This window comes from Lontra canadensis, unplaced genomic scaffold (genome assembly GCF_010015895.1).
Source record: "Lontra canadensis isolate GAN:19392208 unplaced genomic scaffold, GSC_riverotter_1.0 scaffold70, whole genome shotgun sequence".
Taxonomy (NCBI): domain Eukaryota; kingdom Metazoa; phylum Chordata; class Mammalia; order Carnivora; family Mustelidae; genus Lontra; species Lontra canadensis.
In genome coordinates this window covers 2,236,896-2,255,716 of record NW_022631064.1, presented here as the reverse complement: position 1 = coordinate 2,255,716, position 18,821 = coordinate 2,236,896, and the positions used below count along the sequence as shown (strand labels likewise).

Below are 18,821 nucleotides of genomic sequence, written 5' to 3'. Positions count from 1 at the left end.
CTTTTCTGTTCTCACCTATTTTGAGGGAATTATCTGATTAAACCCATTCGCTCTAGATTGGGACCATGCCTACTACTTATGTGTATTCCCTACAGCACCATAAGAACCAGCATAGTGCCTTATGCTCCGTTGGTTTAGTTTAATTTAAGTATAATCAACAAATTCATGTGTTACTCCTCCCAAGGGTATTTGAACAACAAACAAAGGACTAAACCAGTGGTTCCTAACTTTGTAACACAAAGGTGTTCTTTATTATTTTTTTCCTATGGGCCTTGTGTTTTGGAAGTTTCCATCTACTCAAAACACTGCATGTATGAAGTAATAATTTGTTTTCCCATTTTATGACTTAAAGACCTGAGTACAAGTAAAATACAAATGCAATAAAGATCAGGATTCAGTTTATTTGTATAATGAGATGGTTGGGGCTTGGGGGGACCTTATGTGGTTTTATGGCAGGTAAATATATTTCCATTAGGCTTTGAAAATACTAAACATAGATCATGGACCACTATTAGCACCTTTGTGAGTGGCCAGGGATTTTGTTTTCTCATATTCGAGAGGTATAAAGCACCAGTACAGATGGGGGTTTACCTTCCCACTTACTTCCTCTATGTGTTTCCAAGTCGCATAGCTCAGACGAAGCCACCCATTCATCCCTGGGCAGAAATCCTGCTCTGGTAGCCATAATCTTGATAAGAATAATCAACCTTGTTTTCACCATTCACCATTGCCACAATAACTATCATATACTGTGTCTTTTCAGGGTTCATAGATCCTACTATAACCTGTAGTCAGGAAACCCAAGTTGGAATTTTGGTTTTGTTAGTTACCTTGGGGAAAGTTATTTATTTTGTTTGAATCTCAGTGTTATAATTTGTACTTGAAATCATTCAAATCTTAAGAGAATATTAACTTTTTTTTTTCAAGCCAGTGTCCAGCTTTACTAAAGATACTTTTCATAAACAATCATGGTATTTCAGGCAGGACATAGACAATCATTAACAGTATACAACAACTTTCACGCTCCCTTCTTCAGTGGACTACCAGAGTCAGAAAGCCACTATAAAATCCAATGAAGTCTTCATTGGAAGCTCTGAGTAGGGAAGGTTAAAGTGAGGGTTGACATTTCTTTTTTTTTTTTCACTTTTTCATAATTTAATTATTCTCATAGCTCCTCAGAAGAGGAAGTCATTTCTCCTTTGTTCTAACAGAACCAAAGAATTTTAGTGGGATAACATGAAGAGGTTGTTTCTTTTCTTCTTTTTCATTTTCCATCAACAATCAGTCCTCTTCCTAATTTCCCAAAGAATCAAAGAATTATGAAGAAATGTTTCCCTGGTTCTAATTTCATAGTAGAATAATTTTTTTTTAATTTCTTTTCAGCATAACAGTATTCATTGTTTTTGCACCACACCCAGTGCTCCATGCAATACCTGCCCTTCTTAATACCCAACACCTGGCTCCCCCAACCTCCCACCCCCAGCCCCTTCAAAACCCTCAGGTTGTTTTTCAGAGTCCTCTTACACTGTTGGTGGGAATGCAAGTTGGTGCAGCCACTTTGGAGAGCAGTGTGGAGATTCCTCAAGAAATTAAAAATAGAGCTTCCCTATGACCCTGCAATTGCACTACTGGGTATTTACCCCAAAGATACAGATGTAGTGAAGAGAAGGGCCATCTGTACCCCAATGTTTATAGCAACAATGGCCACGGTCGCCAAACTGTGGAAAGAACCAAGATGCCCTTCAACAGATGAATGGATAAGGAAGATGTGGTCCATATACACTATGGAGTATTATGCCTCCATCAGAAAGGATGAATACCCAACTTTTGTAGCAACATGGATGGGACTAGAAGAGATTATGCTCAGTGAAATAAGTAAAGCAGAGAGAGTCAATTATCATATGGTTTCACTTATTTGTGGAGCATAACAAATAACATGGAGGACATGGGGAGATGGAGAGGAGAAGGGAGTTGAAGGAAATTGGAAGGGGAGGTGAACCATGAGAGCGTTGACATTTCACATGTAGCATATTGTTTTAGAACTTTTCATAAGATGACCCTGACTTTCAGGAAATGAAGTGAAAATGGCAGAAATATTAACCTGAATAATTAAGATGAAAAAGAAATTCTTTTGAAGGATGCTATCTCAATGGTGACACTGTGAAGTTCAGATTGCCTGACATAGTAGGAACCATTTCTTGGGGTCAGTTTCCAATAGGTTTCTGGGCTTAAGAGGGTCAAGGCTATGGTAAAGGCAGAGGGAGAAGAAGACATAAAAATGAATTTTCGTTTTCTCACACCACAAGACGTCTGTGCCAAGGTGCCTCATGTTTGTCAACCTCAAGGAATCCCTCTTCCTGGAAACCAAGGGGAAGTTTCTGAAAACTAGAAAGGTATTTCCCCCATGTCAATCTAGCTTCCAGAATATTCTGTTAGTGACATATGCCCTTTCCCAAAAACAACACTGAAGTGTTCTGGTGCTAACAACATAGCTTAAAAAAAAAAAAAAAAAAAAGGAAAGAAAGAAAAGAAAAGTAAAACAGAATTCTGCATTTTTACAAAACTTGATAAAAAAAATCACATATCAGGGGCGCCTGGGTGGCTCAGTGGGTTAAGCCTCTGCCTTCGGCTCAGGTCATGATCTCAGGGTCCTGGGATCGAGTCCCGCATCGGGCTCTCTGCTCTGCAGGGAGCCTGCTTCCTCTCTCTCTCTCTCTCTGCCTGCCTGTCTGACTACTTATGATCTCTGTCTGTAAATAAATTTTAAAAAAAATCACATATCAAACTGCACAGTCACCAGAAGTACACAGTTATAAAAAACGCACACACTTTATGTGGCATCGCCAGCCCCGTCAGCTTCTGTGCCTGATTCATTCTTGGCATCTCCATTTTCTGCATAATTATTCCCATCCTTTCCAACATCAGCTTTCCCCTTTTTCCCTTTAGGTACCTTCTCTTCCTTCTTTGCAGGGGCCTTTTTAGGCTTGAAGGAGCAGGTTCAGCAGGTAACCTTGCAGATCTTGTCCTTGGCTCATCCCTCACCTTGACTTTGTCTCCTCTGGCATCCTCTTGAGACTTTCTCTTGGGCATGGTGGCCATGGTAGTGGGACAGAGGCCCTGGATGTGAGGATGCAGCTGCATGTGGGCTTTGTCAGTCCAGGGGTCATTCTCGCCTCTTCTTCACACACTGCTCAAGGATGCTATTTTTAAGAGAGATACTTGTGGTGAATCATCTAAAAGGTGGTCAGCCAGCTCATTTCCCAGACTCTGGAATAGTAAATTGGTGTAGTCTCCTCCAATAACAGCCATCGTCTATTGAGTTTGGCCTCTTGAGTACAGTGCCATAGAAGATGTGGAGCCACATAAAATCTCAATGGCAAAGAGTGCTACAGTTGATTAGCAATGTCTGTCATGGGTTCTGGCAGGGAAAATAGCTGCACATATGCCATATTTTTGCCAACCAGCCCTAAGTGTTATAAAGTCTATTTGTAGATTAAATCTGACCATCACAATACTGTGTACCTGGATGATTTGTTTTGACTCCTTAAAATTTGCTTTTATCAAATGTTCCCTGACTATTAGGGTTCATTAAAGATTACTGAAGAGTCAGTTCTTTGAAAGGTCTTGTATTTATTTGCTGAGTTGTTACTGGGACACTGTTACATGGCGTTGTCTTTCAGAAAACTCACAGCAGATGTATATCTAGGATTTCAGTACTTTGAGTAATTACAGTTCTCCTGAGCCAGTTTGTCATTCATTCATTACATAAATATTTATTGAGTGTCTCCTACAAGGAACACATTATCCTACACATTTTCCAAAAGATATAGTAAATGCTTTAACTCTTGCAATTGCTCATGTTTTCCTCATATCCAGATATGTAACCCCCATTTAACAAATGTGTAGGACTTTATGTATTCTGTATAATTCTCCCCTTCCTGGCTTTAACTCATCTTTTTATTTTTCTCTTTGCTCCATCTTCCCATTGTTTTTATTTTATTGTTTTGTATTATATGTATTATGCTATACATATTTCTGCAAAAAGATGAAGCATAAGCAAATCAATCAATATCTAAATGTTTTGAAGCTAAGGTTAAGGATACACTACCTTGCCTCTTAACCTAAATAGTAAATGAGTTGTAATATGTGTAAGAGCACTTACTCTTCCCCAAAAAGTTCTATCTGAATTAAATAATTATAAACAAGAGCAGCTGTGATCAGATTTTAGTTTTCCATATTTGTCTTTCCCCGTGCTGAAAATAAAGGAATTTAAAAGTTTCTTACCTCATGGTGTTGGATCAAGAAAAGCTTGCCATCACTGGCTCAGTATTTGATGCTAGAAACTGAGGTCCTTATGGGAAACCATTTGAAATGTAGCCAGAGTGAACCCATCTAAGCACGTCAGTTTGGGGCATGGTGTCAGCTTGTGGGTTGTGTTTATTTACATTCTCCAAATTATTCAGATAATAATCTTTCTTTTTCCGGTGGCTCGTAGTGAAGACATTTTATTATACATATTTCAGTGTCTAGAGAATTTCAGTCTTTTGTTCTGCCTGTTCACTTATTATCAGCTCTACAAGACTAAGGGAGAGACTTCTATCAGCACGCAGAATAGCCCTAATGCCTAAAATCCGCATGGCATGCTTAAATTAAAATCTATAAGCTAATGATAACTGGATATTATCATCCTAGTTTTTGTTTAGGGAGGGTTCTCCCCCCTTCCATTTAGTAAATCCTGAAGGAGAATGAAGAATGAAGAAAAATGTTCTACTCAAAAATAGGATGAAGAACTGTTTGTCTGTATTTATACATATGTGTATATATATGCAAAAAGCCTACAATCAAGATAGCAAGGCAAAAGTTGATGACCCACTAATGGTGTTTAAACAAGGAAAACATCTTGGAGCTTTTCACTTTTTATATCACCTGAGATAAAAATTTTATTTAAAAAAACAACAAAAAAAAAAACTACTAGGGAGACAGAGGAGGTCCCACCACTGTATCAAATTGACAACTAGTAGCAGAATATGAATAAAATACATTAGGTCAAAATACTCAGCTAGTTTTCCACCCCTTACAAAGAAATTCCATGTGGTTGTCAAAGTTATGAGTGGTCATTATCTCACTTTAATGTTTTGTCCAGAATGGGGTGGGTCTGGGAACTCGGTGACCTGAACATTGCCTTCTATGACATTTCACTAATAATGAGCATAGGTGCACTTGGGAAATAGTCTCTTAAAAATACTAGCCCTTTATTGTAATTCTTATTCATGCATCAGGACAGAGGTTTTGGTTTGAAATGTAGTCGTCATTTATATGTCTGTTCCTCTTTGTACACAGAAACAAATAAGCACACGTATGCACATATATGCACATTTTTGTCTACATGTGTGTCATCAATGACTGCAGTCTAAGGCTGCTTACCTCTCATCTACAGTGGCTTCATTAACAAACCATTATGTTTGCTGTGTGTTTCATTGAGTCACCAGCATTCGCTGCACACATCAAATTTTAAACACTGTGCCAAACAACAGAAATACAAAGACTAATGAAGCATGGGCTCTCAAATAGCCCATGAGCTGATACAGAGACAGATATAGCAATAGATTAAACACAATATAAGTTATACAACTATTTGAATTGGGTGTATATAAAAGAAACCTCAAACTAATAATAGCATAAGCACATAAAGGATTTACTCTCTCTCAAAAAAAAAAGACAAGATGAAATCAGTCTAAGTGAGGTGAAAGACCTGGCTCTTTTTTTCTGTTCTGTTCTGTCCTCTTTACTGCAAGGCCTCTGTTCTCAGGATTGTCTCATTTTTCATTTCGGCACTGGAGCCGACAGGAAGGAAGAAGAGTAGGGGGCAGGTCGACTTCTTTTAAGTAGTCTTCCCAGAAGTCCCACAGAACCCTTCCACTTTTATTTCATGAATTGCAAATGGTCACAAAGCCAGTGAAAAAAAAATGTGTTCTTTTTAACTGGACATATTGCCACCCCAAATAAAACTGGAGTTCTGTTCTTGAAAAAAATAGGGAAGATAGATGTTGGGTAGCAACCAGTAATCTCTGCCACATAGACTCATGAACAAATGCCTGAAGAAGCATAAAGTAATAAAGCCATTCACTCTGGAAACTAAAAAATTCTTGGTTGAGGAGCAGACACTTAATTTGGGATTTGAAGGATGAGTAGGAGTTTGCCAAATAAAGAATTGGGGAAGAGCACGTTAGGCAGAAATAGTGGTACGTGCAAAGGCGCAGAGAGATCTATCATTATAACTGCCAAATAAACCCATTTCTGTATTTCTGTTTTTTCTTCGTTATTAATATTAGCTCTCAAAGTCACAGTTTAACTAATTTTTAATTACTCTGTTATTCCAGACCAACACATTGAGACAGACTGAGATACGTCAATAATGATTTTCTTGATATAACTGCAAACAGTTTTCTACTGGGACCAAAATAAGAACATTTTATCTGATGATAAAGTCTTCCAATGTTTTAAAAATAATTGAGTAAGAATATTTTGGCACCTTAAGAAGGAATTGATACAAAGGGAGAAAAAGTGTGTCAGGGAGATGTTTGTCTTTTCAATTCCAAAGTTAAACAAAGCCCAGTTAGAACTCACTTGGTTCATAACCTGAGGTCCATAAACTTACATCAAGAGCTCTAAGTTGGTGGTCTGGTCAAGTTAGCCTTAAAGTATGTCATCTTCTATTTAGCTGCTCCTAATAGATTGTTACTTTGGATCTGTGAAGTTGGATTTTTCTTTTCTTAAAATGGCTTAGGAGCCATAAGAAATCTTTAGGCTTAGAGAGAGATTTTCATGGTAATCTCCTATTTGGCTTCTTCAGAGACATCAGAGACCATTAAAAATTCTCCAGAGCAAGTTAAATCTTTTGAGAAACCTGAAATTTCTTTAATTTAAGGAATAAACATAGTTATATTTGAGACATCTGAGAGTAAATTTCCATGCTCCCTGCCTATCCCCCTCTATAGTGCTGAGTATCTTGTAAGATTAAGGTCATTTCTTTCCAACCCCAAAGAACAATACCTGAGTCGATGGTTCTTTGAATACAGCCAAAATTAGGGTTGCAATGTTTTGTTTTGTTTTCCCAAAGGATTCGACCCTACTAAGGCAACCCTATGGTTCATTCTTCTGTTTTTTTTTGTTTTCCTTTTTGTTTTTTGCCAAATTTGGTTTTGGATTACCTTCTAATTAGCTGGTAGGTATCTACACATGACAAAAATGTGCAGTACGACTCACAGCAACACGTCCCTTTTGTCTAGCTAACTCTGGAAACTCTTTGATATCTCAGCTTCAAAGACTCTTCTTCAGGAAAGCTTTTTCTGGCCTCTCTAGCCAGAAATCAAATTCTCCATAATTTATGTTCTCAGAGTATCATGGATCTGTGTTTTATAGTTTGTATCATGATTATCATTTTACATTGATTGTGTGTGATGATTTAAATAATATGTGTCTCTGCTACTAGACTCTAAGTCCCAGGAGGGTAGGACCGTATGAGCTTAAACCCTTTGGATTTTGCTCCTAACATAGTGCCTGACCCATAGCAGATCTTGATCGTTGTTGAATAAATGATTAAGTGACTTTTTTGGTGGTGGTGGTAAATAAGTTACTTCTGTGCTCCCATTTCACACTGTGTTCAGAATACAAGTGAATATGGAATTACTTAGCTCCTATGTGGGTTCATCTACAGATAAAAATTTTGATAATAAGTTTACTCCAGCTCCATAGAAACACATTACTGAAGTCTTAAGCCAGCATGTGTTGGCTGTGTATGGATGGTGCCTGGGTGAATTCTGAGGAGGCTTCACTGCAGCCTGGGAACATATTGACGTGAATTGCAGTTTGACCACAATGACCTCCCCTATGGACGGAACCAGCCCTCCTTTGCTCCCCATTTAAGGGCTGGGCATTATGTTTTCTTGACATCTTTGTATTTCCAAAAATGCCCAATCATTGAAGGAATTACTGCTTTGTCATTTATTTTTAAAGATGCCTGTATGCCTGTGTATAAAAAATACACATTACCACATTTAAAAATAAAGCACATATATAACACAATGCTAAATAATGGTATTTTTCAAACCTTTGGCTAAACATATGTTTGCAATTAATACTTAAAAGTACAAAGAAGAAAATCAAGCCTCAAAGAAAGGTCATATTAACAACTGGATTTTTGAAAGACAACGAATTGTGGGGACTTTCTGGAAAGAAGCCCCTTCAAATGTCACTACAGTTCTCATTTTATTTTTTAATCGAAGACAGTTGTTGAAGTCATTTGGAAGTGGAATAGGTCTTTTGGTACTAGATCTAACTGGAACTATAGAAGTACAACTTGATGCAGTTTGACTTTGAATATTTTTGAACTTGAGCATTGGAAAGGAAAGAGTAAAAGTACAGCTGAATTTGCCCACATACAAGATAAGTGCTTGTGATTTCGTTAAGCCTGATTTGGACTAAGCATAAATGTTATGTCAGATGTGCTTAGAACTCAGCTACTTATTACCAAGGTGACCTTGGCCAGATTTGTGGCCTCAGCTATAAATGGAGATATCTTACATGATCGTTCTCAGAATTAATGAGATACTTGTATTGTGCCTCGTAGGACATAGCCAGGCAGAGAGGGCCTCAGTATTGGTTATCTCTGCCACCCTCCACGTCAACGCTCCTCTCCCACCGCACACACATCCAGTAATCTTGCTTCTGGTGGCTGATTCTGTGATTGTTTCTCTTTTCTTAGTTGAAGTGCTAGCTAGAAAAGGAACCATTTTCATTATCATTCAGCAGCCTTGGTGGCTCAGTGGTAGAACTCTTTCACCTGTTATCATTCACCAAATTCCTATTGAGGGCTACAATTTGCCAAGAACCATAGTAGTTGCTCGGAGTACATGAATGGACCTAACACACCACACCCCTACCCTTACACAGCTTCTAGTCTAAGGAACAATATGGAATGTGAAAATAATCCATGAAATCTTTTCTTCCATAATTGTATTTTTGTAATTTTAGTGAATCATAATTATTACACTGGGAATGATTTTTTAATTAAGGCTCAATAATATCAATAGGTCAAGATCTTCCTCTCTCCCTTACTTCTCCCCTGCATGCCCCCATCCTCTGTCTCTCCCTCTTCCACCCCCCTCTTTCTGTTTATATATTTGAACTGTAAAAGCATCTTTGTCTATGCTCTGTTTTTCTTCTTCCTTAGCTTGATTGAAATTCCAGCTGAATTGGTTCCCCTCTATGGGAAGCATGTTTTAGCCTTCCTCAAAAGTGAAGGGAAGGTCCCTGAATGGTGATGGGCCTCACGATGGATCCCTACAGTAGGCTGTTTGAATCACAGATCTCTCTCTCCTGTTAGATTGTTGGCTGCGATCACCAGCTGGGAAGCATCATCAAGGAGGATAACTGTGGAGTCTGCAACGGGGATGGGTCCACCTGCCGGCTGGTCCGAGGGCAGTATAAATCCCAGCTCTCCGCAACCAAAGGTAAAATACCACAGAGATGGGGCAGTCTGGGGGTTGGCGGCCTAATTAATCTCTTCTGGTCTTATGCTGGCTCCCCTCAAGCTAGGAATAAGTCCACTACCAAAACGAAGACAAATCTGAACATAATGTAGAAAGCACCATGTTCCTGCTTTGTGCGTTAGTTTTGGTAGACCAAGTTAGGTAACCCAGAGGACAGCTTTTTCTTGCGCTACAGCAGGATTGAATTACACGTGGATCAAAATACACTCTATTTACAAACACAGACATGCCCAACATGAGGACAGACTGCCCCCAAGCCTCTGCCTGTTACATAACGTGATGTAGTATATAGCAGGGGGATATAGCAGGGAGAGTGAGTAAATCTAAACAAATTCACTCCTACCACCATGATATCATGCTGTCTTCATTTACAAAATGACCTCTGATTGGTGCTGATCATAGGTTCTTTCAGAATTAATATCGGACAGTGATTATAGGAAGCCATTTACTGACTCTTACTTCTTCATCTCTCTATACTAGCACAGTAAAGTCATGCTTACTAGACAGTATGTGCTGGGAATGTCACACCATCATCTCATATCCTGATGACAACCTTCTAGCCAGGCGTTGTTTGTCCTTGTGTTTTGAATAAGATAACTGAAGCCAAGACAGATTATGTGACTTGCGCAGTCACGCAACTCTAAAATGGTAGGCCCAAGATTCAAGCCCAGAGTCCGATTCCAGAGCCTAAGCACTTCCTCATTGCTTGGACTGTCCCACAACCCTGCTGATTATTTCCTTGATGGGCCGTTTTAAAGCAATTAGATGGATCAAAACAAGGTACCACAAATGTCTGCCCAGCTGGGTCTTGCTGGGGTAGATGGCACGTGTCTAGTGATACCTAAAACAGCCATGCAGTCACACAATGACCCAGATCATTTTACAAAACACTGTCTTCCATCACAATCACTGCCCTAGGTGCTACATCAGAAAAAAGATAGAAATAAGGTAACTCTTGTAATCAAAGACATACATTTTTTAGATAATTTGACCTTGCTTGGTAGGCTGTCTCCAGATTTTGCCGTTATCCAGAATCCTTCAATAGATCTTTGATTATCTTTGCACATGTTTCCCCTGGCTTGGGAACTGAGAATGAGTATCTTTTACTTAATGTAGTTTTGTTCTTCTATTTGTTGACTAGCTGGGAAAAAAAAACAACTGATGCTTGGCAGGGTGTTTGGCTTTCAGTGGACTTGTAGGTCAAGAAAAAAAAGGCTGTGGATACGAAAGAACTATTCCCAGAAGTCAGGAAAAGGCAGTTGCCCAAAGGACTAGGCTCTAGGAGTGAAGAAGAGGTGGTTGCAAGGAAGACTAGGGACTTTTAAACACAAGAAACATTGGAGGTACCAGCTTAGGGAACTCGACATGCTAACACCCCTGCCGGCAGTGAAAAATGTGAATCTGGGGGAGGGGGGAAGACTCTGGCAGAGAAAATGAAAGATGAGCTAAGTTAGACATTGATATAGTACATTCAGGTGAGATTTTTTTTTCTTTCATGTGTTGGTAGCTTCTTCTCTACGATGACAAATTAAAGAATTTGGAAGATGAAAACCAGAGGATAGAGGCATGATTCTTTTCTTTTGTAAATCTCTGAAGTCATGGTGGTATATTGGGGAGGGGAGGGGGGAGTTACATTTCAGAAGTCATGCTTGTAGAACACTTTAAGAAATCCTAGAAGAGCTCAAATCTTGCTAATTATTTATGTCATGTAAGTGAATCAATGTTCATTATCTAGGAAACTAGGAATTTCTGCTAGGCACAGATAAAGGGGATGGCTTCCTTTTGTGCCATAACTGCTGTATAGTGGGCTTAGGGTAAGGGACCCTCCCTCCATTCCCACTCATGCTCTCTCCCTGAACACTCTACCTGGATAGGTATGGGGGGGCAGTCATCAGGGACCTCTGGGGACTCAATTGCCGAAATAATGTGGAGAAGCTCTGAAAGAACAAACCAAAGCAAATGAAGAGCCATAAGTCATCCCCAGATCTGCAAATAGATGTTTCAATAAAAAGTGCTCTAAGAGAGTAGGTAAATTATATAATGCACAACCTGATGATTATCCATAAGGACAAAGTACAATTGATTCATTTACCTTAGTGCTGATGATGCCTCGTGACAAAATGATTTATCTCAATAAAGCCCAACATACACACACACCTCACCACCATCTATAGCACATGCTGAATAAAGTGGCTCGCTTATGTTTTCTCCACCCCAGAAGAATCTTCTGCTCTACAGTTACAGACTGCGAGGTGACCCCCAAGCAGGGAAGAGTAGACCACTCTGCGGGGCCCAGGGTGCTGGCCAGGTGAGCAGTGCTCCACCCATGAAGGCCCGGTGGACCTATGCCAGCTCTCTCCCCTCTACTCTGCCAAAAGACACTGTGAGCCAACCACATGCTCTTTACGAACCCCTAGTACTAAGATTCCCCACATTGAACTCATTTTCTTCTGAACTTACATCCAAGATTTCTTTTTTTTTTTTAATGTTATCAAGCCTTGGGGAAACAAAGAGAAAACAGAAGAATGGAGAAAGACCATGGTGGGAAGTGCCAGAAGGAAAAAGAAAAGTAGAAGGAACTTATCCAATGGCTGCCATTTGCTGGCAAATAAAAAAGAAACCATCTTTGTACCAAAAGATAGTGTAATTGCCTAATACAAATACAGACAAGAAAGAGAGCTAGATCAAAGCACACTCCCCCCCCCTCCTTTTAAAGGAAAAGGCTGTCCACTGATAGCGTTCAATCTTTCCATCTTTTCTGGTCACTTCCTTTCAACTTCCCCAGCCCAACAGCAACAAAAGAGAATAAATTTAACTAACATTAACTTTTGATTTTTGAAATTAAAGGCTCACTCTCTTGCAAATTGTACTGGCTTGCACCCCATTACATATTTTCCAAGTATATGCAATATACTTAGAACTAGAGCCAGTCTATTTGCTATCAATTTAATGTCTCCAGCTTTGTGAAACTCTCATATAAATTTGTGTGTTTTGAAATCACCTGGATATCTCAAAACTCCTCAGGGACAGACAGACAAAAAAACAGACCAAACAAAAAACTAAATAAAATGTGTTTCCATATGGTGAAAGAAGTCTTGGGGAAAAAGTAAAGCAGGAAGAAAAATTGGAGGTAAGGCTGGGCTGCCAGCAACAGTGTTACAAGGAGTTGCAATACTACATAGATTGGTAAAAAAACAAGGACTCACTGACTGCTAAGATGGCATCTGAACTGGAGCCAAGGTCACCACGCAAAAGTCAAAGGAAAGAGAATTCCAGTCATAGAGGCAAATACAAAGGCCCTTGGTAAACGCAAATCTCAACATATTACCTGAAGTGTAAAGAAGCTCATGTGACTTAAAGTCAGTTTAAAGAAGCCTACAGGAAATGACGAAGGCAGGATTGGTTGCAAGGTGGGATGAAGAATGGCAAAGATATTATAGGACTTTGTAAGGGTTTTGGCTCTTAATCAGAATGAGATGAGAAGTCACGGGAAGATTTTGAGCAGAGGAATGACTTGATTTATTTTCAGAAGGATTACTCTATGTACTGTGTTGAGAATAGACTATAGTTGGTCTCAGTCAGTTGGTCTCCTGACTCGGAGGCTGTTATGGTGAGCCAGCCCTGGGACGATGATGGTTTGGACTATAGGCAGCGGTGGTGGAGGTGATTCCGTACTGCATTTCCGTGAATCGAAGACCTCACCGATTGAAAGATGGGCTATTATTTTATGCACCACTTCAGAAGAAAGAAAAGTTGCCACTGAAATTAAGAAATGCTGACACAAAACTTCCTGACCTTTTAGGGTTTTTATGTGATAGTTTTAAAGATCTACTTTAGATTTAGATTTTCTTTAAAGCATGGATTATTCATACATACAAAAGACCTGAAATAAGTTATTAAATTGGTAAACAAACTGAAAAAAAAAAACTTTTTCTCAAGATCTATAAAGAACGTCTGAAACTCAACACCCAAAAACAGATTATCATGTCAAAAAATGGTCAGAAGGTATGAACAGACATTTCTCCAAAGAAGACATGCAAATGGCTAACAGACACATGAAATAATGTTCATCATCATTAGCCATCAGGGAAATTCAAATCAAAACCACATTGAGATACCAAACTGTAATATCTTTTTAATCATTTTGGGCTCAATTTCTACATGTTGTGGGGGTACCTGTAATACAGAATTTTAAAAAGAATTCATAAAAGAAATAAAATACATTGGTACTGGACTCTTTTTTTTTAAACAGCTGTATTGAGGTATAGATGACATACAATAGACTGGATTCATAAATTTGTGAATTTTTACATATGCATACACCTGTGAAAACAAACCTACCCCTCATCCCAAAAGTTTTGTTGTGCCCTTTGTAATCCTTCCCTTCTGCTCTGCCAGCCCTGCCCCCTGGCAACCACTGATCTTTTTATCATTATGGATTTGACTACATTTTCTAGAATTTTACATAAATGGAATTATACAGTACATACTATAGTCCAAATGGCTTCTTTTATTCACCATAATTATTTTGAGATTCATTAATGTAGCATGTATCAGTAGTTTATTTTATTTTATTTTATTGCTGTATAGAAATTCCAGTGTATGGACATACCACAGTTTGTTTATTCATGCACCTGCTGACAGGCATTTGGGTTGTTTTCACTTGGGAGGTCTTATAAATAAAGCTGCTATGAACATTCATGTACACATTTTTGTATGGACATATGCTTTTCATACCTCTTAGGTAAATTCCTGGGAGTTGAACATCTAGATCATATGGTAGATACATATTTGACATTTTAAGAAACTGCTAGACTTTTTTTTGAGAGTAGTTTACTATTTTGCTTTTCTACCAGCAATGTGTAAGAGTTTCACTTGTTCCACATTCTTTCCATCACTTGATATTGTCAATTTTTTTTCTTTTAACCATACTAATTGGTACATAGTCGTATGTCATCATTGCTTTAATTTGCATTTTCCTGATGACTAAGGATGTTGAATATCTTTTCATGTTTTATTAGTCTCCAATTGCTGCTGTATCAAATTGCCACAAACTTAGTGTCTCAAAGCAACACATTATTTTATGGTTCTGGAGGGTTAGAACTCTGAAATGGGTCTTGTTAGATGAATTCACAGTGTTGAGCAGGACTGGAAGTTCTAGGGGCTAATTGATTTTCTTTGATTTGGCCTTTCTAGCTTCTGTTAGGTTATCTATGTTCCTTGGCATCTTTGGAGTCTGCAGTGTAAAATCTTTAGATCCTCTTCTACCTCTGTCTCCTCTTCTACCTCTCCCAGTTTAAAAAATCCTAGTTATTACCTTGGGCCCACCCAGATCATCCAAGATAATCTTTTTAACTTCAGCTGATTACCAGTCTTAGTTTCATCAGCAATCGTAATTCCTCCTTAACATAATGTTTTCATAGGTTCTGGGGATTAGGACATGGTCATCTTTAGCGGAGCAAGAGAATAAAATTATACTGCCCACTATGGAAGTGCTTATTTCTTCTTTGGGGTAGTGTTGGTTCATGTCCTTTGCCCAGTTTTTATATGTGTTTGATTTCCTACCATTCAATTTTGAGAATTCTCAATGCATTCTGGGTACATGTTCTTTGTCAGATGTGTGATTCAAAAATATTTTCTCTCCATAGGTTCCTTTTTGTTCCCCAAAATTGACTTCATATTAGCTTTCATAGAGCAAAAACTTCTGATTTTGATGAAGACCAGTCATCAGTGTTTTCTTGCTAGGACTGTGCCTTTAACACTATACATAAGAACTTGCCTCATCCCAGGTCACCAATTTTCTCCTATATTTTCTTCTAAAATTGTTACAGTTTCATATTTAAGCTTTTATATCAATGACCAATTTTCAATTACTTTTTATATAAGGTGTATCTCAGTATTATAAGATATATCTAGGTTAATTCTTTTGTGGGAGAGGTATAACGATGTCCAGCTCTTCCAGCCTCATTTGTTGAAAAGATGTCCTTTTCTCTCTTAAATTGCCTTTAAAACTTTGTCAAAAGTCCATTGGCCATTTCTGCATGGGTCTTTTCTTGGACTCTCTAGTCTGATCTATGTGTCAGTCCTTCACCAATACAACATTGTCTTGGTCACTATAGCTTTAAGGGAAGTCTTAAAATAGTTTGATGCCTCCAACTCTACGCTTCTTCTCAAACTCATTTGGCTATTCTATATTAATTTCTTTGCCCTTCCATATAAATTTTTCAATCTGATTGTCCTATTAATAAAAAATATTGCTGAAATTTTGATTTGCAATTTTGTTAATTCTATAGATTGGTCCATTGGGAATCAACATCTTTACTATGTTAAGTCACTTAACCTATGAGCACTTCATGGCTATCCATTTCTTTAGGTCTTCTCTCTTTCCTTTCATAGGCCTTTATTGGTTTTCAGAGTACATATCCTTGTACTTTTGTTAAACTTGTACCTCTTATTTCTTGCCCTATTGCACTGACATTTTATTTTTTATTTCAATATCCAATTCTATATTGCTAGTTTATTTTTAAGTGTTGGCTGCATATTTTGCAAACTTGCTTACTCAGTTATTTGTTCTGAGAGTTTGGGGATTTTCTACATAAACTATCATCTTGTTTTACAAATAAGGGTGGCTTTACTTCTTCCTTTTCAAATTGTAAACCACTTATTTATTTTTATGACCTCATTGCACTGGCAAGCATGTCTAATATGATACTGAATAGAAGAGGCAAAAAAAAAAAAAGAATAGACGAGGCAATTGTGGATATCCTTATCTCGTTTCTAGTCTTAAGAGGGAAAGCATTCAGTTTCTCACCATTGAGTATGAAGTTAGCTGACCTTTATCACATTAAGGAAGTTCTTTTTTATTCCTAATGTGCTGAGAGTTATTATAATGAATGAATGTTGAATTTTATCATGCTTTTTCTGCTTCAAATGATTGTGTTCATATGGCTTTTTTTCCTTGGACTTTTATTGTGATGGTTAACGTTAATTGATTTTCAAATAAAGAATCAGCCTTGCTTTCCTGGGATAAACTCTGCTTGGTCATAACGTATTATTCCTTATATAGATTACTGGATTTTAATTGGCTGGTGTTTTTCTGAGGGTTTTTTATATCTATGTTCATGAGAGATAGTTGTCTGTAGGATACTTTTTAAAACTTTTTTTAATAAACATATAATATATTATTTGTTTCAGGGGTACAGACCTGTGATTCATCAGTCTTACACAATTCACAGCACTCACCATAGCACGTACCCTCCCCAGTGTCCATCCCCCAGCCATCCCTTTCCTCCAACCTCCCTTCCCTCTAGCAACCTTCAGTTTGTTTCCTGAGATTAAGTCTCATGGTTTATCTCCCTCTCTGGTTCCATCTTGTTTTATTTTTCCCGCCCTATGATCCTCTGTCTTGTTTCTCAAATTCCTCATATCATTGAGATCATATGGTAATTGTCTTTCTCTGATTGACTTATTATGCTTATCATAATACCCTCTAGTTCCATCCACGTCATTGAAAATGGCAAGATTTTGTGGGTTTTGATGCTGCATAGTATTCCATTGTATGTATATACCACATCTTCTTTATCTATTCATCTGTTGATGGACATCTAGGCTCTTTTATAAGTTTGCCTATTGTGGACATTGCTGCTATAAATATTTGGGTGCACGTGCCCCTTCAGATCACTACATTTGAATCTTTGGGGTAAATACCCAGTAGTGCGATTGCTGGGTCGTAGGGTAGCTCTATTTTCAACTTTTTGAGGAACATCCATGCTGTTTTCCAATGTGGTTGCACCATCTTGCATTCCCACCAACAGTGTAGGAGGGTTCCCCTTTCTCTACATGTAGGATCCTTTTCTTATACCATCTTTGCCTAGTTTTTGGTAGTAGTGTAATGCTGACTCACACAATGATTTGGGAAGTGATTTCTCTGGTTTTTTTTTTTTGAAAGAATGTATAAAATTGATGTTATTTCTTCTTTGAATGCTTGGTAGCTTTCACCATTGAAAATTCTCTGGGCCTGAAGATTTTTGTACGTATGTACTTAAGTTTTTGAACATACAGAATAAAGTTATACTATATAACCTTCACCTTCTTGGATTCTCAACTTTGTCTCAGCTCAAGGAATCCTCCAGGCTTGGGTTTCCTACCTCCTGAAATGCAGCCAGGAAAATCTTTCAAAGCAGGATGCTGGGGCAGTGTTAACACTTACCTACCTTGTTTCCTGATTCTCACGGATTGCTGCCCTTCTTTTCCTGATGTCCATCATCTTGAAAACCATGGTTTTATATTCTGCCTTTGGTTGTTTCCAGGCAGAAAACTAAGTCTGGGCGCTATTAATCCATTTGTCAGGAAAGAGAAGTCTTGATGCTGGGCTCTTAACTCAGATTTGCAACTGCATAACTAGCTTTTGACTCTGACTTTGGCAGTGTTATTAAGCACTTCTGATTCCTCATCTCCCTATGACCCTCACAACTGTTTAGTTCCAATAAGGGTGTCCTCCTATTATCCTAGAATCTTCTTCCAAGCTGCTGACACCCATTTTGCAAGTTTGATACTGGCCGCTTTGGTGTTAGCAACTTAGTTAACTATGTTAACAACTTCACTGTTAGCAACTGTGCAGGCAAAGACAACTGTGGCAGGATTACTGCCTCAGCAAGAAAGAATATAAGTCACCATTGGTTGTGGGCTAATTTCTGATTTCACATATATTAGAATGTGAGAGATCCTTTGTCTTACAGTCTGTGAAATATGGTATTTTGACTCTTGTGGCAATAGGATTTTCTAACTGATTAGATATAAATATGAAGTCAAGGTTGGCTCCAAAGTTTTTGGCCTGGGTGACTGTAAGGATGAAGTTCCCAACCATTTAGGAAGATCGATCTTGTTTTGCCTCCATTGTGTAATGATCCATAACCTCGGTGGGGAGAAGTTGAAGGGCTCAAATGCTCAGCTCCACCTTATTTCATTGGATACATTGTAAGGTAATAAAGTTAGCATGAAGATAAAATATATACTATGAAAACCTCCTCAAGATTGGTGACTGTATGTACTGCTATTTTTATACATAGCCAACCACATTAATGATGACACTTTTGTTTAAAAAAATTACCAGTCTCATAGACTCAGAGGGAAGACTCTTTAAAAACATACACATCAACAGGTCTAACAATAAGGCAAGCTCAGATACCAGAATAGGAAATCCTGTCTCTTCAAAAATTGTCATTATGACCTTTTTGTGTTACAGCAATGAGTGACACAAAAAAGTCTACA

General features: G+C 38.2%; 1 protein-coding gene and 1 pseudogene across 3 annotated transcripts in view; one reads left to right on the top strand and one right to left on the bottom strand.

Moving 5' to 3' along the window:
- ADAMTSL1 (ADAMTS like 1) overlaps positions 1-18,821 on the top strand; it is a 904,787-nt gene that overhangs the window by 626,579 nt on the left and 259,387 nt on the right. For all 3 annotated transcript variants that reach the window (XM_032880520.1, XM_032880523.1, XM_032880522.1), the window contains exon 5: positions 9,386-9,512. In XM_032880520.1, coding sequence (XP_032736411.1) covers positions 9,386-9,512 — 127 coding nt within the window. The remainder of the gene's footprint in view (positions 1-9,385; positions 9,513-18,821) is intronic.
- On the bottom strand, positions 2,801-3,090 carry LOC116881008 (annotated as a pseudogene).